Genomic DNA, 26,728 nt, shown 5'->3' with positions numbered 1-26,728 from the left:
TCCCCTTGTCCTTTCTTTCTCCTACTTGGCAAAGCTCAAGTTCTGAGTCCTCTGAAACCCTTATCAGAATCTACTATCCCTAATTCCTTCCTCATCTATTTTCCCTTTGAGGTCCACGGTTTCTAAATCCTTGAGACACATAAATAATATTATGGATTCCTTTTGGTAACTGTCTCCCTAGTCCACTATTTTTTTTTTCCTCTGAAGAAAGGAGAAACTAAATAATATTTTTTAAAGTCCCAATTTCCAGTGGCCCTTTATGCATTACTATCATCTCCTACATATTAAAGAGAATATGGGCATCGCAAGGAAATAACTTGGGTCAGTTTAGCTCTGAAAACTACCTGAAACTCTTTAGTACAAGGCAGAGAGGAGCAGTTCAGATCATTCCCAAGACACGGGGGCAGATGACATACTTTGTAGTGGACTACAGACAAAACGCAGCCAAAAGAACCTTAGCTGAATTCATCATTTGATAACGTGTTGGTATTTTCTCAGTTTCTCTTCACACATCATTATCAGCATCATCAAATATTTAAATCTGCTTTCCATATGCAGATATGAAAAGCTGTCTAGTAATATTCCATGCTAATGTATTATAACATTGCTGATACTGCAAAGCATCATTTGTAATTTAAACTATTTTCCTCCAAGGGATTCAGAAGAAGCTTAAAAAAAATTTACCGTTATGAATACCATATAAATATCATCAACTAATGTGGCAAGGATGTAAGAGATACCTTTTTCCTTTCCCATCAAGAATACAGACTTGAGTACAGAGAAGGGAAGGGTACAAGGGTACATATTTTCTGGCCACAGACTGGGGAAGAGATAACAGATTTGAAGAAGAGCAGGTCTCGTTGTAAAAAAAAAAAACAATAATAGAACAGAACAAATTCCTCCATCCAGTGAGATTAAGTCACAGTACCCTTTAATCCGCAGGTTGGCTCCTTCATCTCTGGGACGCCCGGCCTCTGCCTCCTGTACATGACATGTGGGTGGTATACTCCCTCAGCCAGCAGATGATTTTTGACAGGCTCAATGAAAAAGTCTCCATGTGGCAGATGGAAAAATCCAGTCTGTAAATACATGCAGTACAAAGGTTTTATTTGAATCAATTCTTTACCGAGGCAAAGAAAATTAGTAAAGTGAAAATTATATAGATTATGATGAGCCCTGAAACTCGTAAGACTGGTGCTTTCATCGTCTGCCATGTGATCTCGCAGAAGAGCTACACGTAAATAATTTAGTGAAATGTCTTCATAGTCATAGTTATTAAATGTTTTGGGGTCATGATCCTTTTGAGACGCTAATGAAAAAAGTGTATATATACACACATATCCAAAGGTAGCATACAATTTTTCAGGTTCGTGGATTCCCTCCACCCCTATAACTCATTGCTGGATATCCATGAATCTTAAATTAGTGCTTCCCGGTTGCCCTGTTATGGAACTGGTACTTATAATCCATATTTCACTGACAACTTTTGGGAACGTTTACCTGTAAGTGAGCAGCGGTTTGACTTGAAGTGTGTAATGCCATTCTGCTCTCAAGGAAACAAAGAAATATAATACTAATTTCCTGATCTGAGCCTGAGTTTCCAAGAGTCTAAAGAGGGCACTCTCATTTCACAGATATGGGAATCAGCCATAAGTTGGAGAATGCTGGGCAACGAGTAACTCTTTTTGGAGGTCAGGTCTAGAAGCGGTATAGCCGACAACTCTGTTTCCTCTTTGGGAAAATTTCCTAGTGCCCATTTAAGATGTTTAGAAATTGCTTTGCCAATGATCTCCTAGGATGGACTTAGCTCTCAGGATGTGAATACTATATTGCTGAAAAAGAGGGCTTGCCCTCGACGCCCCCCTTGCAGCTTCACCTTGAGGTGACCAAGAGCTCAGACTCTGGAATTAACCCGGGTTCACATCCCAGCTCCTCCACTTTTTAGCTCTGTGATTTGGGACAAATGACTTGCTCAGGTTAAGCCTTCTCAACTGAAAAATGGGGATAACCAAGGGATGCTGTGAAGATTAAATGAGTTAATACCCGTGAAGCTCCTAGAAAAGGGCGTGGCCCATAGTCTTATCTGTTATTAGACTCTTGCCAGATCTCAGATTTTACGTCTTTTCATTGTCTTAGGGTCTCCGGAGTCAATATAGCAGTTCAATGAATATTAAGTTTACAAAAATAAACCTGGAAAGTTTGAGGTTAGGAAAAATATGAACGGGTCCCAAAGTTCAAGGTCCCTCACCACATGTCAGCAAGCTGGGGATGCTCTGCTACACAGACGAGTCTGAAGATGGGGTGAGCGGGGTCAGGAGGCAACAGGGGCTCTGTGAAGGGAGATGCTCTCTGTTGAACAGGCTTTGACTTGGGGGTCTTTCCAAAACGTTTGCTGCACTGTACCAGTAATACAACCAGATCTAAACAGAAACCTCACAATTGGCTTCCTACTCTGATTACTGACCTTAAAGTATCTTTGATAACAGGGAGAACAGAAAAAAAGGAACACTTTACTGAAAGTCATACGAAGAGCTGTGTGACCTTGAATGGGTCACCCAACCTGTAAAATGTGGATGATGCCTACCACCTCATAGGGCTGTTAGGAGAAGCAAATGAGCTGAAGCTTAGCCGACTGCCATGCGAACTCTTTACAAATGCAGGGTGGTATTATTTTAACTACCAACCCCAGAAGCGGTTATATCTGACTTCAAATTTGTTGGCATGTCTTAGGAGACATGACATTGTTTTTTCTCAGCCTCTTTCTTTGAGGAAAAGCCTCTGGGACAGGAAGCACTGACAAGGTCCAGACTACAATAAACTAGCTGGAAACAGACTTATGCAGGACTGAGACTGGGTTCTATTTCTACTCTGAGACAAAGACCAGGGACACAAAGAGATGGTGCGCCTATTGCTAATGAAGCTCATTTGTTCCATGGAAACGCAATAGAAGGCAAGGACTCCTCGGGGACGGCTGGTGTGGGGTCCCTTTGTGCAACTGTCATCAAACTAATACTAAAGTCCTTGAAGAAAAAAATAACATCAACAAGAAGGATATATTGGTTTTTCTCCAGCCTCAAATTCTGGCCCCAGGTGGTGCAGAAGAAACAGATGGGGCACCAGTTGAGAACATAATAACTGTTTTATGGGCAATATGAATGAGGGTGTCTGAAAGCCAAACAAGCATTTTCTTAAAGGCTTCCTTCCATTTCCGTTCCTGCACAAGGCCAGCTTTGCCAGTGGGTACCTGGAAATCACCTGTACAGCCTAAATATTCCTCAGAAGCTGGATGGAGACTTAGGAGAACTGGGTGACCAGCTGGAGGGGAAACAGAACATCTGCTCATATGCAAGCAGGGCTGTTGGCCCCAGCACCCCGTGTGTGTCACGGAGAAGGGAAGGGACAGGATGGGGGATGAAGGGACATCGCTGGTTCAGGGAGAGTGAGGCGGGAAGATTTCCCAGCTGAGCGGCGCACCTCCCCTCTTCCCCAACATATAAACACAGAGCTTTGTACACCTGGTACCCAAATGGTCATGGGTCACTGGTCTCTTCTCATCTAACAGAGCCAGGTCATGCTCTGGTTAGAGCATATACCGGTTTTCTTTCCACCGGAAGGAAGGACCGGCTCCACTCTCTCCCTGAAGCTAACTGCCCAAGAGAGCCACCTTCTTTCACTGCCAGCTCTGCATCTGGACCAAAGAAGCCACTCTTCATTCCAGTCTTCTCGACAAACAGCTCACCTCTTATATCTCTGAAGGAGAATGAGAATGGACTTGAGGGCAAGGTATCCAATTCACTGGGGGCTTGAACAGGTTCCTGGAAGAACCAGAGCGGGATGAGCCGCAGGCAGAAGCTCAAAGCAGACAAGTTTGCCCTTTTACCTCCGTCATCTCCTCTTCCTCCTGTCAGTATCCAGTATCCCAGCACACTGCTAACTGTCCTTTGGAAATAAACTCACCTCCTTGTTTTAACTAAGTTATAAATATCTGTGAATGCTTCCAGAGGCTCTCTTCTAAGAATTGTTTTAAATAAGCTGTATTGTGAAGCATTATAAACATACAGAAAGATATGCAAGTTATAATTGTAAAGTCCCATAAATCTTTCATAGAGGGCACACCTAAACGCAGAAACAGAACATTCCCAGCAGCCAAGAAACTTCCTGTTTCTCTTCCAAGTCAATATCATCCCCAAGGGTAACCTTACTCTGATTTCTAACACTAATACATTTGTTTTAAACCTATCCTTAATTCTTTACAGGAAGCATTACTTGATATAAAAAAAAATAATGTCTTCTAGTTCGTTTCGAGTGTTAGGGACTGGCCAATGGGAGAAATTTAAGGCAGGGGGATTTCTCAAGGTCCATTAAGCCGGACTCTTCATACTGCTTCCTACCAGTCCTAACCAGTGGGGATGAGACAAAGGACTGAGCTACCTTAGCATGAGTCATTTGGCATTGAACCTCTACTGCTGTCTGCTAAGGAAGGAGGGGGAAGAAGCTTAAGAATCTTTAGTACCAATTTATTTTTCCTAGTGGGAAACCGGTAGTGTCTTACAAGCAATTTGTGAATAGAATGTTCTAGAATTGCAAAGCCCAGAGACCTTGAAGAGTCACCTAACCTATGCTGTCATGCCTTCAGGTTTTACCACAGGTGAAAACGGCAGACCAAAGAATAAAAACAATGGTATTGTAAAAGACATAGGGGGATTTTATCAAAGCCAGCACTCAGGGCCCTGTGTTGCACAACTCAAGGGGGTGCTCTTCACATAGAAAAAAACTGTGAGTGGCGCCCCCTGGAGGTGTGCAGTGGAACACTGTCACTAAAACTCATCAACCGGTCCTGGAAAGAAATTCCTTTTTCACTTGAAAATTCCAAAAGTTAACAAATCAATTTGTTTCTTCCCACGGTGATGAAGACATATGATGTGGAGCCTGTGCTCCACAACCGGAGAGGCCACAACAGTGAGAGGCCCGCGTACCGCAAAAAAAAAAAGAAAATGGGGATTTTTGCTTGGAGCATCATAGGAAATGTACAAGGTAAACTCCTTTATCTTTTTTACCTATGAAACCTTCAGTAAAACAAACACTGTTCTCTAATACTTTTTTGGTGTGTGTGACTAGAAATGCTGTATCCTCCCTCAAAGGTGGCACAGGGAGAGAATCACTGAAGCAATACATATGAGGAATCTCTTTAAGTAGAGGGTAAAATCGTCTACTTGAGGCAAGTAGGAAAGGCATCTGGGAAACTGCTCTGAAGAATGGGAGAAGGCACCAACCTTTGACAGAGCCCAGTTGAAGCCTCAGCTGAGATCGTGAGCCACTGAAAAGCAAGTCAAAGGAGATGACAGACGAGGCAAATGCAGAAGAGGTTGTGGTCAGAAAGGGGAATATTAAAGTTTAAGCATTCAGAGTTTGTAAGGCAAGCCTGGTGTGGTAGCATGAATATGGTCCCCAAAGATGTCCAATCCTAATCCCTGGAACCTGTGCATAGGTTGCTTTACACGGTAAAGGGGACTTTGCAGATGTAATTAAGTTAAGGATTTTGAGATGAGGAGATTGTTGACTCAGTGTAATCAGCAGAGTCCTCTAAGAGGGAGGCAAGAGGATCCGAATGAGTAGTAGAAGAGGTAATGTCAGAAACAAGAGGCTGTAATGAGACAAGGAAGAGGCCACAAGCCAAGGAAAACAGGCAGCCTCTCAAAACTGAAAAAGGTGAGAAAACAGATTGTCCTGAAGCCTCCAGAAGAAATGTGACCCTAATGACACTCATGACACTCTGAATGACCTTCAGAACTGTAAGAGGATAAATCTGTGTTGTTTTAAGCCACTGCATTTGTAGTAATTTGTTACAGCAGCCTTAGGAAAGTCATACACCTGGTGAGTGGCCATAGGAATAGGTCACCAAAGGGAACTCAATCAAAGAATTCTAGGGAAGGGAAGTCAAGAAGGTGAAGGGTCCATGAGGTTAAGGTGTTCACCTTGACCCGCAGTTAAAAATACATTTCACATTGTGACCAGTATATAGCCAAAACCTTTCAGGAGGAGGTCTTCTGCTATGTAGAAGGCATTCTGATATATTCCATTCTGTGTTATTCAATTTAAATTATGGTTCTAACACACTAAGTTGATTTCACATCCATGTAATGGATTACAATCTGCAGATTCAAAAACACCAATATGGTGGGGAGAGCTTGGACTTTATTGCTAAATCTGGATCTGAGTTCTTATCCTGGTTCTATACTTTCTTCCTGTGTGACCTTGGTCAAGTAGTTGATTAATGAGTCTCCGGCTGTTCATATGAGAAATGGGGATTGCCTACTTGCTAAAGCTGTTAAGAAGAATAAATGAACTGTTATGAGGAAGCACCTATTACAATGGCTGGCGTGTAGCATTCATTCAAAAATAGTGGCTTCTTATAAAATTAGAGAATCTTATCCTAAGACCCTTTGAGGGTCAATTTTTCAGCAGATACTGGAATTGTTTCCTCACCTCCACTCATCCACATCATAAACACTCTTCTAACGAGGAGAGAGACTTCTCAAGGCATCTGCTATTGCTAAAATAATTATTAGAACTCTCTTCCCTTTATGGTGTTAAAAGTCTGTGTGCCTATAACTCCCACTCATCGTCTTAGCTCTGCCTTGTGGAGCTATACCAGATATGTCTAATATCTTTTATACATAATATCTACTTAAGTATATTGGATAACATTTATCATGTGCCACTAAGACTTCTCTTTTCAGCCTAAATATTTTCATTTCCTTCAATCATTTTTCGTTTCTTATTGTGCTAATCCTTTAGCAGTCTGGTTAATCTTCCTGACTACAGCTTGTCAATATTTCTCTAAAAATGACACCAGAATTGGGTATTGAGAGCCTAGCACTCCAATGCCATCAACTTTGGAGAAAAGAAATAGTGGGAAAAGTATTTTTTTTTCCCTTCACAATAATCAAATTCTTCAGGGAAGAAATTGGTAAGGCAAAAATTTGGTCTAATAAGGACTTACTTCTTTTACTAGGGCTTAACGAAATGATCTATTTTCTCCATGTTGTTACATGGAGTCCAGGAAATGGGCTTCAGAATTGGGGAAAATACATAGTGACAACACTGAAGACAGAATGTCTCAGTACTCCCTGAAGTTTAATGATTTTTTTCTTAAACAACACCCTGAATTGACCAGACATCTTTTTCATTAGAGTTCGATTTCCCTGCCATTCTGACCATTCTTTCAGCATCCAAGTGGAGATGGTCGGTAAACAGTTCATGGCAGTGCTGCTTGGGATACGAACAGACCACACCAAAACTAGCCCTCTGCAAACAGTTCCAATCTCTCTGCAAAATGGGCTGGCAGTGTCTGGATGTTATTGCAGGGAGAAAGTTGGACTAAGAGTACATGTGATTTTTTTTTCTTTTCCCAACTTTTTATTTAGAAAAATTTCAGAAGTACAAAACCCCTCAAAGAACGGTATAATCAACATCCATATGTCCCCACTTGGATTAAAAAATATTAATATCCTGCCACTCCTGAAATATATATGCTGCACTGTTTGAAGGTAACTTGCAGACACTGTAGCAATTCAGCCTTAAGTACTTTATCAAGCCTGTCCTAAGATGCGGGCACTCTCCTATATAACCACAGTTCCATTACCTCACCTAAGAATTAGTAATCATTCCACAACATAATCTTAATTTCATTCCATGTTCCAATTTCCCATATTGTCTAGAGCTATTCATTGTTTCTTTCTTTCTTTGTTAGTAATCTAGAACTAATCAAGTTAATACAATGCAGTTTGGTTGTTTTATAATAAATTATTATTTTTTTTAAACCTCTGGAACGTATAATTTTATTGGTATATGTTAGACACACTCTTGGATCAAGAGTTTTAGGTTGGACTTTTAAATTAAAATCCACTGAAACATAATTTTGCCAAAGTTTCTTAAATTCAGAACTTACAATATATTGATAGTCTCCTACCCCACTAGGTAGCTGATGTTTCATAAAATCCCCTCCTCTGAGTTAGATTCATGCCTTCAACTTGTTTATATTATTATGCTCTTGGGCTCTTCAGTAACCAGACATGTGTTCAGAAATCCCTCTAGAAAGTTTCCTACATTATTTATGTCACTGCTAAAGCTATTTCCCCTCCCTTAAAAAACAGCTGCTTTACATACAAAAGAAAAATCATTATTTAGCCAGAATGTTGATAAATGATTCTAGTTTCTTTTCTCTGACCCATCATTGCCTTTTATACACTGATTGGCTTCCTAAGCCTCTTCTGCTCATATGTACCTCAAGCACATAGCTTAAAAAGTGGACTATTTCTTAAAAGCCTGTTATGAAAAACAATAATATTTTGTTCTACCTCTCCCAATCCCCAGAGGTAATGACTCTTGACTTTTCTACCTTATTCTTCTGCAAGTTATCTCTATATTTTCTCAATAACATGCTGTTCTTTTTAAAACAAAAATCAGTTTTAGACATTATCTGAAATACTGTCCCTGCTATAATAGATGAGGATTGGCATCCTTACACAATGACTCTGCCATTTTCCCAGAATCATTACTTTCGTCAAACCAATATAGGTGACTGCATTTACATTTCTGAAACAATGCAAAGGCAAACCTGAAACTCAGCCAGTAGATACTGACACAACTTACTGGCCAGTATCTACTCTAATAGATTGGTCTCTAAGCCATACAGGGTACTAGTATTTCCTTTCTTGTATAGCATTTTGTTTTTCTTGGAATTTCTGCTTATCTTTCTTTTCTTATTGCGTTGTCTTCCCTGTTGTTACAATCCATTCTTTTTACATCCTCAACATACCAGCACTGTTCTATGGAGTCCCTCTTTTTTCTTGGAGACATCCCTGGAGCTCGCGGTCTCCCTGCTCCTGCCTAGCGGCTCACAGGCCAGCCCTGGGCTATCCTATCCAGGGACTTCCCTCCATGCCACCTCCAGGTTAGAGCTACTGATTTATGGCTCTCACATCTATATGTCTGTTTGTTCCAGCACCCATTTTCAAAACTGAGAAGTTTTTCTGAATATCAGTCCTTTCTGGGTGGCCACTCCCTCTCTCCCCAAAAGGTTTAGGGTCATCTCTTTACCCATGCTCTTTGCCAAATTTCAAAATTATGTGCCTTTGAGTGAGTCTTCTTTCATCCATTGTTTTGGACACTCAATAGACCATCTCACTCTGGATACTGCGTTTTTCAGCCCTTCAGTGATGAAAAAGTACTCTTGGATGTTGCATCTTCTGGACTGCTCCTCCATTTTCCTTAACTTTTTCTCTCATCTCTTCCAAATCTTAGTCTTCTTTATCTACTTTTTGGAGATTCTCTTGGCTTTATCTTCCAACATTTCTGTTGATTTCCTATAAATTTCATAAATCGTTTTTTTCAGAGATCTCATTCTTGGCCTCTGGCTGTTCCTTTTTCACAGTATCCTCTTCTTGTTTTATGGACAAAATCTACTCTAGAATACTCCCAAGGACACTATTTACAGGTTTTTGAGGTTTGCCTATTTGTCTGATGCATTCCTTTCTGTTTCCTGCATTATCTTCAAAGTTAATTTTTCCTGTTTATTTACCTTGCTCTACTTCTTTCTTGTTGAAGTTTTCCTAAAATGTCTTGACATCCATCCATATATATGAGGGAGTGCTGAAAAGCTGGTGAAGTGCTCTGTGTACGTATGAAGGACTTTTGACTGTTCAAGTGGGAATCTGGTAGGTACCTAATATTTATGGCTGGAGGATTTCCTAAATGCCAGAATGTAACAGTCTTTTTTTGTGGACCATTTAATTCCTGCAGAGAAGAAAACTCTAGTCTATAGTTTAAGGGATAGACACCTGCCTGTAGTAATTCTGCCTGAAGTACTAGAAGCAGACAACCATTTTGTTTTCAGCCCCATGCCTTCATTCTCCCTGCCTTCCCTCCATCATATCCAGCACTTCTAAGTCCCAAAATGCTCTGTGGTTCCTGGGTCAAATCAACTTCCTTCTTGTCTACATCCCACCAGTATGCACACTCTGGGGTCGGGCTCACTTGGCCATGAAACATTGGTTATTACTTGTCCCACTTTCCATCCTCTAGAATTCTGTCTAAATCTCATGTCCTAAGAAAGCTCCTCTCTTATTCTCTGTTATTATTAGGAAGGAGAGGAAACCTACTGTGCCATCTGTCATCTTTGACAACTTTTTGATGGTTCCAGGAACATTAAAAATAATTAGATTAATAAGATATACTTTTTAAAAATTTATTTATCTTATTTATTTTTGGCTGCACTGGGTCTTTGTTGCTATGCGTGGCCTTTCTTTAGTTGCAGCAAGCGGGGGGCTACTCTTCATTGCAGTGTGCAGTCTTCTCATTGCAGTGGCTTCTCTTGTTGTGGAGCCCAGTCTCTAGACACGTGGGCTTCAGTAGTTGTGGCACACAGGCTCAGTAGTTGAGGCTCATGGGCTCCAGAGCACAGGGTTAGTAGTTGTGGTGCGTGGGTTTAGTTGCTCCACGGCATGAGGGATCTTCCCGGACCAGGGCTCAAACCTGTGTCCCCTGCATTGGCAGACAGATTCTTAACCACTGCGCCACCAGGGAAGTCCCCGATAAGACATAATTTTAACAGATTTAAATAAACAATGAGTTAAACCTTCACACCAACATCAAAGAGATTAAAACATGAAATTCATCCTTTTTTTAAACTCAGAAAAATAAGTCTACTTTTGTTTTAATTCACCATTTAAATTTGTTTATACCCAAAATAATTCATAACATAGAAATGATAACTGGCATAAAATATTAAAAAATCCCTACCAATAATTATACATAGAATTCTTGTCAAAATCTATACAGCACAATTTATGCAATTCTGGAAAGCATGTGGTGAGTTCTACAGAACTTTCTGAGGTACCTGAATGACAGCTGAAGTTTATCCACCACTTGTGACCTTTGCAGTGACCTTAACCTTGATGAGAGTGATGTTCTTGGAGATGAACTGGCCTTATGGAAATGTCAACCTGTCTGACACTTAATTCATGACCTCCCAAATTACTAATGAACAGTAATTATTAAGCAAAGCACAACAGTATAATCAAGAATTTCTGATCACAGCATTGACACCAAGAAAAGGGTTATTCTCTCTTTTATACTTTTTCTATAATTCTTAAATTTGCTACATTTGATATATATAATATATATGTATATATGTATGTGTTGTATGTATGTATATGTTTATATATAAAACACACATATACATATATACATTTGATATATATTTCTCTTATACACAAAACAATTATTCTGAAAAATTTACCAGTGGCTATCTCTATGTGACATGCTTATTTTATAAAATTAAAAATACAAACTTCTTCCCCTGTAAAGAAGAATTATAGGAAGTGTGGGTAAATATTCTTCATTCCAGGAAGTGGCACTTAACTCCCCCTACCCTAACCCTGCCTTTAGTGTAGCTTGTGTTTGGTGACTTGGTTTCATATAGTGGCATACTGAAAGGGAAGAAAAAAAGTAACTTTCCAATGGAGAATCACAGCCAATGCTACTCCAGCCAGGCAATCAGGGATAGCATCATCAGTGATAAGTTACACTGACAGCATACGCCCTTGATATGAGGTCACGAGAAGGGCACTTTCTCTCTGTTGTGGTCTTCCCCCAAATCCGTAACTCCAGTCTAACCATGAGAAAAACATTAGACAAACCCAACTTTAGGGATATTCTACAGAATACCCCTCAAATCGTCAAGGTCATCAAAACCAGGTTAAGCCTAGGAAACTGTCAGAGCCCAGAGGAGGCTAAGGAGATATGATGACTAAAATGTAGTGTGGGGTCCCGAATGGGATCTTGGAACAGAAGACTGATGTTAGGAAAAACTAGCGAGCCCTACATAAAGTGTGTAGTTTAGTTAACAGTAATGTACCAATGCTGGTTCCTTAATTATGACAAATGCACCATAATATGGCCAGATGTTAACAATATGGGAAACTGGGGGCCAGGTATACAAGAACTACAGGTACTATCTTGGCAACTTATCTATAAATCTAAAACTGCTCTAAAATAAAAAGTATCCTTTTAAAAATTACAAACAGGGCTTCCCTGGTGGCGCAGTGGTTGAGAGTCCACCTGCTGATGCAGGGGACACAGGTTCGTGCCCCGGTCCAGGAAGATCCCACATGCCACGGAGCGGCTGGGCCCGGGAGCCATGGCCGCTGAGCCTGTGCGTCCGGAGCCTGTGCTCCGCAGTGGGAGAGGCCACAACAGTGAGAGGCCCGTGTACCACTAAATAAATAGATAGATAGATAGATAGATAGATAGATAGATAAAACAACTGTGTTAAAATTGATGGAAGGTGAATCCTAATAGAAATCTGGGAAGAGAAATTAGAATTTTTTTCCATCATAAAATTGTGCAATTCTTCTGTCAATATGACCCCTCCTATCACAGTCAGACAGACACTCTCACACTTCAGAGGAAGAGAGGGAGGACAACCTCTGACATTTGGGACAATATGGATTGAGAGCCTTGGAAATGCACATTTTTGACCCCAAACTCCACTTGTAAAATTATTTCCTAAATAACTGGTTCAAATAAGGAAAACAGTTGGTGCACAAAGATATCCATCACTGCTTTATTTATAATGATGAATAACAGGACACAACCTAAATGACCAGCAACAGAGAGCTGGGAAATAAATTATATAGCATCTATATAAGGGGACATTATGTAGCAAGTAAAAAATGTGTTAGGTTTTTAATGATATCGAAAAATGTTCATTATATGACATTAAATGAAAGAATACAAAATTGTACATTAAGCATGCTTTCAACTGTGTAGAAATATAGAGAAAATATAGGAAAGAAATATATCTTTTAACGTCAATCATAGTCATTCCTGACTGGTTAGATAATGGTTATTTTCTCTTTCATATTTTTGCTGAAAATGCTGAATTTGCCACATTGGATATATATTTCTTTTATGGTAAAATAAAGTGATCTTCAAAACATTTGCTAGTGCTTTTCTTTGTGCGATTTGATTACACATAATTTTTGTTTTCCTCTTTGTGCCTTTCTGAATTTTTCTAATCTCCATATTGGCACATGATATTTTAAAAACCAAAGAGTATGTATAAAATGTTTTATTATACTCTGTAAATGCAATGGTTTGAATGGTAACACACATTTTAGCTAGGGAAAGACTTTTAAGGATACTGAGTGCTATACACAGAGTATGATGTTAGGGGATATTTAATTAGGAAGCATGATTTTAAAGTGCTTTTAAAATACATTCTGTTCCTGATATCAGTCACCAGTTTGTCCAATTACACTGCTAATTACAGGTCCACAGGTGAAGCAGCTGAGAACAGGGAAGAGGGAGTGGGGTTGGAGAATGTACAGGGGGAGGAAGACAGAGAGAAGAGGGAAAAGACAAATACAACAGAAAAGAAAAAAGGAATTACAGAAAAAGAGGTAAAGGGAAGAGTGGGAAGGATGGAAAGAAGGCAAGAAAGAAAGAGCAAAACATGCACTGCTCTCGAATCTAGGAAATAGGAAGTTGGAAATTACACGAAATAAACTCACTAAAAGGCAATAATAATACAGGGTTAGAGATGTTCTTAATCAGTCGATAAACCAACAGGGTTATATCAGGAAGGAATTTTGTTTGAAAATGTTTCATAGCTGTGAGAAAATGTCCTGGGGAAGAGACCATTCACACCTGCGCTAGTCCATATACAAGAGCTCTGTGTGCAAGGAGACATACAGGTGGTCCCCATGTTGTCCTCGGAGTGGGGACCACCATCAATGGTGGTCCAGGACTCTCCCACTTCCACTTCCTTTCTCAGTTTCACTTGTTTACTGCACAGCGCACGAGGGAGAAGTGTGGATAATTTCTGAAAAGCAAATCTCTAAAGTCGGAGGGGTGATTTTGAAGACAACTGCTAACCCCAGGAAAATAATAATACCACTAAGCTTTTGGAGGCTTTGGGTGATCTAAATCACTATTTCAAAAGTCCTTCTAAATCATAAGAAAGGGAAATTCTTATTACCTAAGTATTTTCTGAGTGTCTGACTTGCCAAGATATTAGCTTTCTATCCTTTGTAAATGATGCAGGAGAATTGTACTTTGCCTGCTTTATAATTTTCGGTACAATTGAAAATGCAAGATGCAGTTATTGGACAGAATACATTCACATTTGTTTTATAGGGTTTATGGTTTAATATTATTATTCCAACTAATTTAAAAGGGTTTTAATGTTTGTGCTTTTCCCTTTATTGCATATTGTGGGTTTTAGCTATAATTTATTTGGTTTAAATATTCCTCATGGGAAAATAGAATCCCACATATTACCATGTTCAGGAACATTTAGTGGCGCGATAAGAAACTACCCAAGTTGTTATACAATAAAATGCACATTGTTAAAAGGAGACAACTAGAAAACAAAACAATATATGTGTGGTAGGCAAAATAATGCCCCCTACTGAAGACGACCATGTCCTAATTCCCAGAAACTGTGAGTATGTTGATTACATAGAAAAGGGGAATTAAGATTGCAGATGGAATTAAGGTTGCCAATCAACTGACCTTGAGTGTGGAAAATTAGCCTGGATTATCCAGGTGGACCTCATGTAATCCAAAGGATTATTTTTAAGTGGAAGAGGGAGGTAGAACTAGAGAGATGGCAGTGTGAAAAAGACACGGCCCAGTATTGCTGGCTTTGATGATAGAGAAATGGAACCATAAACCACGAATGCAAGTGACTTGTAGAAGCTGGAAAAAGCAAGCGACTAGTTTACCCTCAAGTCTCCAGAAGGAATGCAGCCCTGGTGAAGCCTTGCTTTTGGCTCACCGAGACACATTTCAAACTACTGACCTCCAGAACTGTAAGGTAAGGAATCTATGTTGCTTTAGACCACACAGCCTGTGATAATTTGCTAAAGCAGCAAACAGGAAACAAATACAACATTTGTTTGTATTACGTACATCAAGTGCAAAAGGACAGGCTGCCAGCTGGAATTGGCTTGCCAGTTCCAAATAAAGGAAGATTACCTAAACTTCGATGGAAAATAGTACCTAACCCTGGGATTGATGGAAAGGGCTAACTTTGCTCCCTGGAAATTTTAGTTACTTGGTCCAGACTAAAGTGTTTGAAAGAACTTAAAATGAGGTCATTGTATTCACCTTAAATCAATTACAGCGATGTGAGTTCATCTCAGCCCTCCAAGTTTTTGCCAAACCAGCACAATGAAAATGCCAAGGTTGTTAAGGTTGAAAACACAATTTCTACTAGGAAGAAAAATTAGAAAACAGCATTGATATATTTAGTTGTCTTTCTAGAAATCTTAACATGATTTGGGACTCTGAGGTGGAATGCAAGGGGTGAAAAGAAAGGACTTAAAGGATGCTGGTCTAGCAATTAGGAGATGCAGTCGTACCCCTGGTATGTGACCTTATGCAGTCATGGAATCTCTCGGATCTCAAGTTTTGCAAATGAAAAATGAAAATTATAATACCTGCCCTGCCTTCTTCCCATGGGTATAGTGAAAAGCAAACAAAACTATATATGAAGCTGCAAGTAATACATATATATAACCGTCTATTAGTCTCAGTTTAATAATCACAATCATTTATTTTGTGCACGATAAATTATGATTTTCTGCAAGTCACAATTATGCTTTAGTAATAGTTTTCTTTCAAATAAACCCATGCCTGGAGATGGTGGGTGGTTGCTCTTTTTATAATGTGACAGTCCATCTGACAAAGTCTCATCTATGGAAAGCATGAGCTCATGGTTTTAAACATGTCTTCATTCCAAAGGCTCCAAAAAGATCTTCCCAGAACAATCTGTTAAACCTCAAGGGCCTTAAGGAGGAAATGGCCCTTATGCGCTGGGTCCTGGTTGTTTCCAATTATGAACTGAGTATAGGAAAATGTGAAATCTGTGGGGAGCAAGAGAGCCCATTCAGATCAAGTTTTAACCTTCCTGCAGCCCACTGGGAAATTGTGGGCACATCGCTGGATCCCTTCTCACTGTTTTGTTTTAATTTGTAACTTGTACATTGTTTGGGAGAAGGAGAAGTTTTCAACTGCCTGTGACAGTTCAACAGCTTCTCCCAGGACGTATTAGGAACTCTGAATAAGTCCAGCTTTCATTGACATACGTCCACAGCTTTTCTGGGGTTGTGCAGCAATGTAAAGTGTTTCTCAAACCTGTCTGAAATATACATTCAAAACAATTCAGGGGTCTAAGCAGTCAGCTGTGAATCAGACCCAGGCAGGATGACTGAGATAATGTTATTTCATGGTCCTTGCTGTGCCTTCATCTCCCTCCCCCAGACATATGTGTGCTTATGACATCATCTTCTAGAAAGTCCTTCCCTGACCATGCAAACAAAAACGTAGACAGCCCCCACCCTAGCACTCCCTACCTGCCCCACCTCCTTTATTTTTCTTCAAAGCACTTATTACATACTATACATAGGCATGTATATTTACCACTTGAATCTTGTCTCATGTCACTCTCCATGCTAGACTTCAGTCCCATGATGGAAGGAGTTTTTAGCTATTTTGTTCAACCCTATATCTCCGTTGCTTGGAATACAACCCAACACATGGTAGGTGTTCAACATATAACTGTTCAGGGATGAATGTTGACTAATTGATGCCTAAAATCCATAATTAGATCTTTATTCCTTTGGCTTAAGGTAAATAAGGAATCTGTTTCCTGAAAAATAATTAAAATAACTTTGGAAGTTAGTAAGTTTTTTGGAAGTTAGTAAGTTTTTTGGAAGTTAGTAAGTTTTTTAATCTGTATGAAGGAGTGGGTCTCAGTCCTTTTCTTGGAACAGATGATGATAAATCAGAGACAAACTAAGTCAGAGCCTCAGTGAACAGAGAGGCATTCACCAAGACATTAATTGTACCATTCTAATGATATTCTTCCTCTTTCTTATTTTCTTGTATATTCTAAACCTCCTAAAGTGATTTGTTTTTATTATTAAAATTTTTAACTAAAAAAGAAATATCCAAAATAGTTACAAAAGAGGCTTCTAGTTTCTGGTTCTGCATGTAAGGAGCTTGAAAGCCACTCCAACCTAACAACACTTAAAAAGCTGAACAGACTGAAAAATCAACAACTCTTCTTGGATCCGTAAGAGAAGGGAGGACACAGCAAATCACTGCCCCCAAGACTGAAGGGACAGATGGCAAGTACAGGAAGTAGTGGCTTACCAGAGCAGAGGCTCACAAGTGGAAAACACCATGGGAACCAGTGCCGAGATAGAAAAACCTGAACTGTAATTGATGAATTGCTGGAAGCTTAGTGTGGACAACTCTGAGAGTTAACTCCAGGGGGACCCAATTACAAAGGGTCTCTACAATACTGTGAGACTTACATCCAGGAGCTCAACCAAATTTCCACAGTAAATACCAGAGAAAAATCCTATCGTGCTTCCATCAGGAGGAGGGCAAAAGGAATCATTTTAAAATGTGCCACTCTGTTCTTAACAAGACCTGCCCTCAGGGGAACAGTAGACCAGTGCCTAACCTGCCACGTATAATCAGAGCCTAACTGACCTTGGGGAAGGGAAATACCCAACTCTAAACAGCTCTAGCCGTCTACATAGCAGAAAGGAAATATTCAACTCCAGCCCACTCTAGTTATTCTGTCCCACCTAAGGGGGGAGAAAAAAACTGAAAAACACTTGTTAAGCTTACAATCCAGAAGCACAGGCTCACTTAAACACTGAGACACCTAAGTATTAGACTGCAAAACACTTCCCCTTCTCCTACACCTCACCACCATATTACTAGAGGCCTATTTCCTGCAGTTCCTTTTACCCCATACATAATGTTCACCTATCAAGAAAAAATTACCCCCCCAAACATAACTACACGAGGAGATAGATATGTTAATTAATTTGACTATAGTAATCATTTCACTATGTATATGGAAACATCATGTTATACACCTTAAACATATACAATTTTTTTTAATTACAAGGCATACCAAAAGGCAAAAAACACCATTTAAAGAGACAAAGCAAGCATCAGAACCAGACATGGCAGAGATGTTGGAATTATCAGACCAGGAATTTTAAACAGCCATAATTAATATGCTAAGTGCTCTAATAGGTCATGAAGACAGCATACAAGAACAGATGGGCAATGTAAGCAGAGAGATGGAAATTTGAAGAAAGAACAAAAAATTGCTAAAGATAAAAAACACTAACAAAAATGGAAAATGACTTTGATGGGCTTATTAGTAGATTGGACACATGGCTGAGGAAAGAATCTTGAGCTTGAGGATATATCAATAGAAACCTCTAAAACTGAAAATCAAAGAGAACAAAGACTGAAAAAAAAAAACAAACCCCAGAATATCCAAGGACTGTTGGGACAAATACAAAAGGTGTAACATCCACATAATGGGAATGCCAGGAGAAAAAAAAAGAAAGAGACAGAAAAAATGTTTGAAGAAATAATGACAGATAATTTCCCCTAAGTAATATCAGACACCAAACCACAGATCCAGGAAGCTCAGAGAACAGCATGCAGGATAAATGCAAAAAAACAAACTACACCTTGGCATATCAAAAAACACTTGATAAAGACTATCTACAAAAAACCTACAGCTAACATCATACTTACTGGTGAGAAATTTAAAGTTTTCCCACTGAGATTAGGTATAAGGCAAGTATGTCCTCTCTCACCACCCCTTTTTGACATTCTACTGGAAGGTCTAGCTAATGCAAAAAGACCCCCCCAAAAAAGGAAATTAAAAGTACACAGATTAAGAAGGAGGAAATAAAACTGTCTTTATTTGCAAATGAAATAATCATCTATGTAAAGAATCAAAAAACAAAATCCTGGAACTAATAAGTGATCATAGCAATGCTGTGGGAAACACTTTACAAAAGTCAATAATTTTCTCATATACTAGCAATGAACAACTGGAATTTGAAATTAAAACACAGTACCATTTACATTAGCACCCCCAAAATGAAATACTTAGGTATAAATCTAATAAAATATACACAATACCTATATGAAGAAAACTACAAAACCTTGATGAAAAAAAATCCAGGAAGAAATAAATGGAAAGATATTCCATGTTCATGGATAGGAAGACTCAACATTGTCAAGATACCTGTTCTTCCCACCTTAACCTATAGATTCAATGCAATCCCAGTCAAGCTTCCAGCAAGTCATATTTGTGTATATCAACAAACTGATTCTAAAGTTTATACAGAGAGGCAAAAGGCCCAGAATAGCCAGCACAATATTGAAGGAGAAGAAAAAAGTTAGAGGACTGACACTACCCAACTGCAGTAATCAAGATAGTGTAGTACTGCAAAAGAACAGACAAATAGATTAATGTAACAGAACAGAGAACCCAGAAAAAGACCCACATAAATATAATCAACCAATATTTAACAAAGAAGCAAAGGTAATCTTTTCAATAAATGGTGTGCTGGACACAGACCTCACACCCTTCACAAATACTGACTCAAAATAGATCATGGACATAAATGTAAAATGCATAACTATAAAACTCTTAGAAAATAACAACGGAGAAAACTTAGACTGCCTTGGGTATGATGACTTTTTAGATACAGTACAAAGGCATGATCCAAGAAATAATTGATAAGCTGGTCTTTTTGGAAAACTTCTGCTTTCCAAAAAAAAGTCAAGAAAATGAGAAAACAAACTATGGACTAGGAGAAAATATTGCAAAAGACACGTCTGATAAAGGACTGTCATCAAAAAATATACAAAGAACTCTTAAAACTCAACAATAAAAAAAAAAAATCTGATTAGAAAATGGGCCAAAGACCTTAACAGACACATCACCAAAGAAGATATACAGATGTCAAATAAGCATATGAAAAGCTGTTTCCCATCATACATCATTACAGAAATGCAAATTAAAACAACGATATACCACTACACACCTATTAGAATGGCCAAAATCTGGAACACTGACATCAAATGCTGATGAGGACGTGGAGCAACAGAAACTCTTTCATTCACAGCTGGTGGGAATGCAAAATGGTACAGTCACTTTGGAAGACAGTTTGATGGTATCTTATAATGCTTAGACATACTTTTACCATACGATCCAGCAACCACACTCCTTGTTTTTTACCCAAAGGAGTTGTAATCTTATGTCCACACAGAAACCTGCAACTGGATATTTATAGCAGCTCTATTCATAATAGCCAAAACTTGGAAGCAGCCAAGATGTACTTCAGTAGGTGAATGGATAAACAAACTGTGGTCCATCCAGACAATGGAATATTATTTGGCATGGAAAAGAAATGAGCTATCAAGCCATGAAAAGACATGGAGTAAACTTAAATGCATATTCCTAAGTGACAAAAACAATCAGAAAAGGCTACATACTGTATGATTCCAACTATATGACATTCTGAAAAAGGCAAAACTATGGAGACAGTAATAAACTTAGTGGTTTCCAGAGACTGGGGGGCGGGGGGGAGGTGTTGAATAAGTGAAACACAGAAGATTTTTAGGGCAGTGAAAATACTCTGTATGATAACATAATAATGGATACATGTACATGTCATTATACATCTGTCCAAATCCATGGAGTGTACAAAACCAATAATGAACCCTAAAGTAAAACTATGGTCATTATGATGTGTCCATATAGGTTCTTCAGTTGTAACAAGTATATCACTCTGGTGGGGGAGGCCATGCTTGTGGTGGCGGGCACGCGGGTATAAAGGAAATCTCTGGGCCTTTCTCTTAATTCTGTTGTGAGCCTAGTGCTGCTCTTTAAAAAAATGAAAGTGCATTAAAAAAGTACAGAGTTTAATAGGTATAAAGTTTCAGTTTTGCAAGATGAAAAGCGTTCTGTGGACGGAGGCATTCTATTCACAATATGAATGTACTTAATGCCACAAAACTGCACATGTAAAAATGGTTAAGACAGCAAATTTTATATTATGTGTATTTTACCACAATATAAAAAAACTGCAAAAAAAGAGAAAAGAAATATCCATTGTCCTTAAAATAACACTGTCAAATAAAATTGTGTTGCAGAATAGATAGGCTGTGCTGTCCCTTTCAATAAGTAAATTCTGTCTGGTTTTAATTTTAGACTCTCAGCAGCCAGTTCCCTTGCACAAGAGCTACCATAATCCATCTAGACCAGAGATGGCAAAAGCCTGGTCCACACACTGCCTCCTGCCGCACCTACATGGCCTTGTACTGTGTTCACAGCAGTCACTGCTGTTCATTCGTGGCACACTGTCCACACCTTCTACTCACCTTATAGGCCCTCTCAACAGTGGTTCAGGCATCCTCTATCAATTAATCAAATTTGACAATGTGAGATGAAACTTACTTACCATGGTGATCTAGACATAACTCCTCCTAAGGTGTCCTATTACTCATTTGGAAAACATATGGGAGGTCAGGAGATTGAGCAAAAATAATGGCAGAATTTAAAAAAAATACTCTAGGAAAAGAGATGGAGAGAGTTCCCATATGTGCCTACATGCATACGTAATAAAGTGTATGCATGTGAATGAAAAATGAGATCCTCTCTCTCCAGGGTTCTTGAAAAGGAGCCACTAGGCTGTGTTTCAGCCTTTTGCATAATGAGAGTTCTGTCTTAAAGGCAGGTCTGCACGACTCTTAAGAAAATGAGTTAGCACTGGATATGATTCCACTGGATTTGATTTATTTTGAGCAGACTCTTTGAAGGGCATTAAGGTAAGCCCCACCACATGTGATGTATATATGAATAAGGCTTGTATTTTGCCTTCTAGGTACAGACATGAATAACTAATTCAAAGTGGATAGTGAGAAGGAACAGATCCCACGCTGTGGAGGTTCTAATGAGAAAGCAATTGATTCCATCTGGCAAGGTTTCATAAGGGAGGTATCTGCAATCTGGGCCTTGGAGAATGAGTAGTACTTTAGAATAGAATCTTTTAGGCAGCTGAAAAGACTCTGCACAAAGCTCAGATATGGAAGGTAGAAGGCATAGCCGAGATTCCAGAACATAGAAGCTGCTCTTGATTGAATCTCCTGCTCCAATTCGTCTTTGTCTTGAGAACAGCTTTTGCTGCTTATCTTTTTGTTCAATGATATTTCAGGCTCTAAAGCTTGTCCCTTTTCGAATTTAGGCTCAACACAGTAAGTCTTTGGCCAACTTTCCAATAATCAGTCTACTCAATGCAAAGAAAGGTCACGATCTCAACATTTGGGTGGAAGCCTGGTAGAGAGCAGGCAGAGAAGTTTTCACAGCTTTAAGAACCATGCTCCCTAGAGTTTTCATTCTTCTCACTTAGGAGTTTAAAGTGAGAACTGGCTGCGGATGAGTGAACTATGGCCTTTATAAGATGAAAGCCTGCTGCCAAACAGTTTATGGCCTGGTGTGTGCTCTAGATGTACATGTGTGTCATCTACCGAGCCTCCTTCATGGCTTGTCAGAGCTCCACCACTGTGGCCATCAGGATGATGAACTAGGGTCTATTTTTCTATGTGAATTAGTCATTAGACTCAGAATTACCTGCCTCCTAGTAGTAGAACGGACCTAAGTATATGCATAAAACTGGTAAGAAAAGAGACCAAAAATGCCAGTTTTCTTTGTCTACCTTACACCTTGTATCCTGGTTAACCCCAAGTAGGTGTTGATGATGGTGAGTGCTTTCTTTCCAGAAGCTAACACAGCACCATACACACTGAGCTACTGAAGAAAATAGCTTTTTTTTTTAGGATGCCGGTGATGATTTTTTTGCAGATGCACAGATAACCTTCAATCCTTTCTGTTGTTAGGGAAAAATAGGGTTGAGTTGGCCCTTAACATTGTTAAGAAGTGGCTGACCATCAAGTATTGCCCTAGGAAAGCAGCTGGTTGGGCTTCCTCTGAATCCACTGTATTGGACTTTTGTTTAACTTCACACTAACCTGCTCTGAGATCATCACTTTCATCTACCCAATCTAGAAGCATTTATCAGGTGTTTCCTGTGCACCAGCTTCTCCTTCAGAGCCCTGAGAATATAACACTGAACAAACTAGACATTCCTGGCCTTGTGAAGTTCAAGTCTACTGAAGAACACTAGAATTAAATAAGTAATTTTAATATATATATTGTAATAAAAGGACCGATAAGGAACACGTGGGATTCTGTAAGAGCACATGAGGGCTTCCAGGAAACTGACACTTACGCTTAATTTGGCGCCAACTAGCATGTTTTGCTTGTATGTGGGTGAACTGTGCTGTTTTTTTCTAAGCGTGGCTGTACTTAATGGTATGAAAAATTACCCCAAACTTGGAAAGAATGCAAAAGGAAGAAGCATGTCCTTGTGATTTCACACTGGCACATTGTCAAACAGGCCCACTAAAAGGTTGTCTAATTCTCTAGAGGAATGTACTCTTACTTGAGTTACTTTTTACCTTTGGTAAGAGTCCAGACTCTGTGAAGTTAGAATTGTAGAAGACTGAAAAGTTGAAATGACCTTTGTCCAATGGAAATGGAAATGGTTACCTGTCCAGTAGAGAAGAGAACCCTGAAGATTAATTTGTATTGCCTTATATAATATTAGACCATTTTGTATCTGGCTTGACATTCTTATCCCAGCATTCTCTTTCATCATTAACTCTTACTATGTTCTTCTTTTACCAGCTTTATTATGCTGCTGGTTCCCTCTTTAATGAATTAATTAAATTTTTAATTAAATTAAATTCATTAAAGATATAAATAAATATATATGAAAATCATGTTTTCAACTTTTTGAAAATGACCCTATGACAGTGAAAATCACCTAGGGAAGGGAAGGCAAAATTATAGGACACAAGATCAATATAGAAAAATTAACTGTATTGCTACCATTTTTAAAAAGTATTTCTATACTAGAAACAATCCAAAAATGAAACTAACAATTCTACTCACAGTATCAAAAATAATTGAAAAATAACACATCAATTTTTAAACAGATATGCAAGAATTATACCCTGAAACTGATAAAACAGCACTACATCACTGAGATGAATTAAAAATTTCTAAATAGTTGGAAAATGTATAATGTTTAAGGATTGAAGACACAATTTTGTGAAATTCTCCCCAAACTAATCTATAGATTCAACACAATCCCTATCAGAATTTCAAGTGGCATTTTTTGGGGGGAGGGGAGAGCTTATTGAGATTATCCTAAAATTTATACTGAAATGAAAAATACCTAGAACAGCCAAAATAACTTTTATGAAAAAGAACAAAGTTGGAAATTCACTACCTAATTTCAAAATTTACTATAAAGCAACAGTAACCGAGACAGTGTGTGGTGTAAGGAAAAATACCCAGATCAATGGAAGAGAACAGAGAGGTAAGAAATCAACCCTCACTCTTACGTCAATTAATTTTTAATGAAATTGCCAAGGCAATTTAATGGGGACAGGATAGGAAAAATGGGAAAGGAAATGGGGCTGAGACAATTGGATATCCACATGGAAAAGAATGACGGTGGACATCTACCTCACACCGTATATCTAACTAAATTCACAATAGGGCTTCCCTGATGGTGCAGCGGTTAAGAATCTGCCTACCAATGCAGGGGACATGGGTTCAAGCCCTGGTCCAGGAAGATCCCACATGCCACAGAGCAACTGAGCCTGTGCTCTAGAGCCCACAAGCCACCACTACTGAGCCCACAAGCCACAACTACTGAAGCCCACGAGCCACAACTACTGAAGCCCACGAGCCACAACTACTGAAGCCCATGCACCTAGAGCCCATGCTCCGCAACAAGAGAAGACACTGCAACGAGAAGCCCGTGCACCACAACAAAGAGTAGACCCCGCTCGCCCCAACGAGAGAAAGCCCGCGCACAGCAATGAAGACCCAACACAGTCAAAAATAAAAATAAATAAATAAATTTTTTTAAAAATTCACAATATACCATAGACCTAAATGTAAGAATGAAAACTGTGAAAACTATGAGGAGAAAATCATTGTGACCTTGGATAAGGCAAAAATTTTTCTTATATATAATATTAAAAGCACAACCCATGAGAGAAAAAATTGATAAATTGAGCTTCACCAAAATTAAAATTTTTATCTTCAAAAGATATCTTTTAGAAAATGAAAAAGCATGACACACCCAGGGAGAAAATATGTGCAAAACGTATATTTGATAAAAGACTAATACCTAGTGTGTGTATGTGTATATACACATACATACATATTTCACATAAGACTATATATATACACACACACACATATATATACATATATACTTAAAACTCAGTAAGACGACAAACCAATTATAAAATTGGCAGAAGATCTGAACAGACACTTCAATAACAGTATGAGTTCCTACTAGGCTCATGAAAAGATGTTCAGTAACATTAATTATTAGGGAAATGCAAATTAAAACCATAATTATATACCACTACATACCCATTTGAATGATTATAATCTAAAGGACTAGGAATGCCAAGTGTTGGCTAGGATCTGGAGAAACCAAAACCCTCATATATTGCTGGTGAAAACGTAAAATGGTACAATTATCTTGGAAAACAGCTTGGCAGTTCCTCAAAAGACTAAACATATACTTTTCATATAACTAAGCAATTCCACTCTTAGGTATCTACTAAAGAGAAATGAAAGGATATATTCACACAACGCTGTGTATACAAATATTTGCAGCAGCGCTATTCACAACAGCGCAAAACTGGAAACAATCCAAACATCCAGCTGGTGAACGTATAAACAAGTTATGATATATCAGTACAATGAAATATTGTTCATCAATAAAAAGAACGAACTACTTATAAATGCAACATCATGGATGAACCTCAACAATATTATGCTAAGTGAAAAAAGCCAGACACAGAAGACTACATCTTATATGATTCTACTATATAAAATTTCTTTAAAATGCACATCTCTTAGAGAAGAGAACAGTATTTGCCTGGGGCTGGGATGGGAACTGACATGCAAATAGGCATGAGTGAACTTCTGGGGGTGATAGAAATACTCCAAAAATGTATTGTGGTGATGATTCCACAACTGCATAAATTTACTAAAAATCTTTGAACTGTAAATTTATAGTGGGTGAATTTTATGGTATGTACATGATATGTCAATAAAGCTACTGAAAAACATTTCCCCAAAAAATCATTTCCTTTTTTGGGCTAGTGGTTCTCCAGTGAGGGTGCGTGGAGATGGGGGGTGGAGGCAGGGAGGAAGACAGGAGGGAGTATATTAGAATTATCTAAGAAGCTTTTTTTTTTTTTTTTAACACACATGTATTTGCTCCTCCCTACAGTATAATACTAGAAATCAAAGAATATCGTCGTCTATTATGGGAAGGCTATAGGTAGTTTGCAAATACTCCCCCAGATGATTCTGATATACATTACCCACACATGTACCCCTGAGAATCTCTTCTTGACCACATTGGGTCCCAGAAGTCTATGTTTTCAATAAGCAAAACAGGTGATTTTTGTGATCAGATAAGTTTAAGAAACTCTGCCCATGTTCTACAATGCTAGGAACCTTCAGCATCATGGCAGGGCACAGTGAAATAAATGTTACTCTGGGAAGACCTATTTTCTGACCCTGTTTTAATCACATCTACCCAGTCCACCTCCAGTGCCAGACACTGGGGACAGCCAATACCTAATGATTTTAGTGAATTAAACCAATAATTAAGACTCCCAATTCCTCCACCTTTGGTGGGGATTCTGGTCCATTGAAATG

General features: G+C 38.8%; 1 protein-coding gene across 2 annotated transcripts in view; it reads right to left on the bottom strand.

The window, feature by feature from the left end:
* Positions 1-26,728, bottom strand: part of ADAMTS12 (ADAM metallopeptidase with thrombospondin type 1 motif 12) — a 383,295-nt gene that overhangs the window by 243,953 nt on the left and 112,614 nt on the right. For both annotated transcript variants that reach the window (XM_027092637.1, XM_027092636.1), the window contains exon 3: positions 929-1,079. In XM_027092637.1, coding sequence (XP_026948438.1) covers positions 929-1,079 — 151 coding nt within the window. The remainder of the gene's footprint in view (positions 1-928; positions 1,080-26,728) is intronic.

This window comes from Aethalodelphis obliquidens, unplaced genomic scaffold (genome assembly GCF_003676395.1).
Source record: "Aethalodelphis obliquidens isolate GAN/ISIS:26980383/991018 unplaced genomic scaffold, ASM367639v1 scaffold80, whole genome shotgun sequence".
In the NCBI taxonomy this organism is placed as follows: Eukaryota; Metazoa; Chordata; class Mammalia; order Artiodactyla; family Delphinidae; genus Aethalodelphis; species Aethalodelphis obliquidens.
The sequence above is the reverse complement of the archived record's forward strand: the minus strand, read 5'-3'. Positions and strand labels throughout refer to the sequence as shown.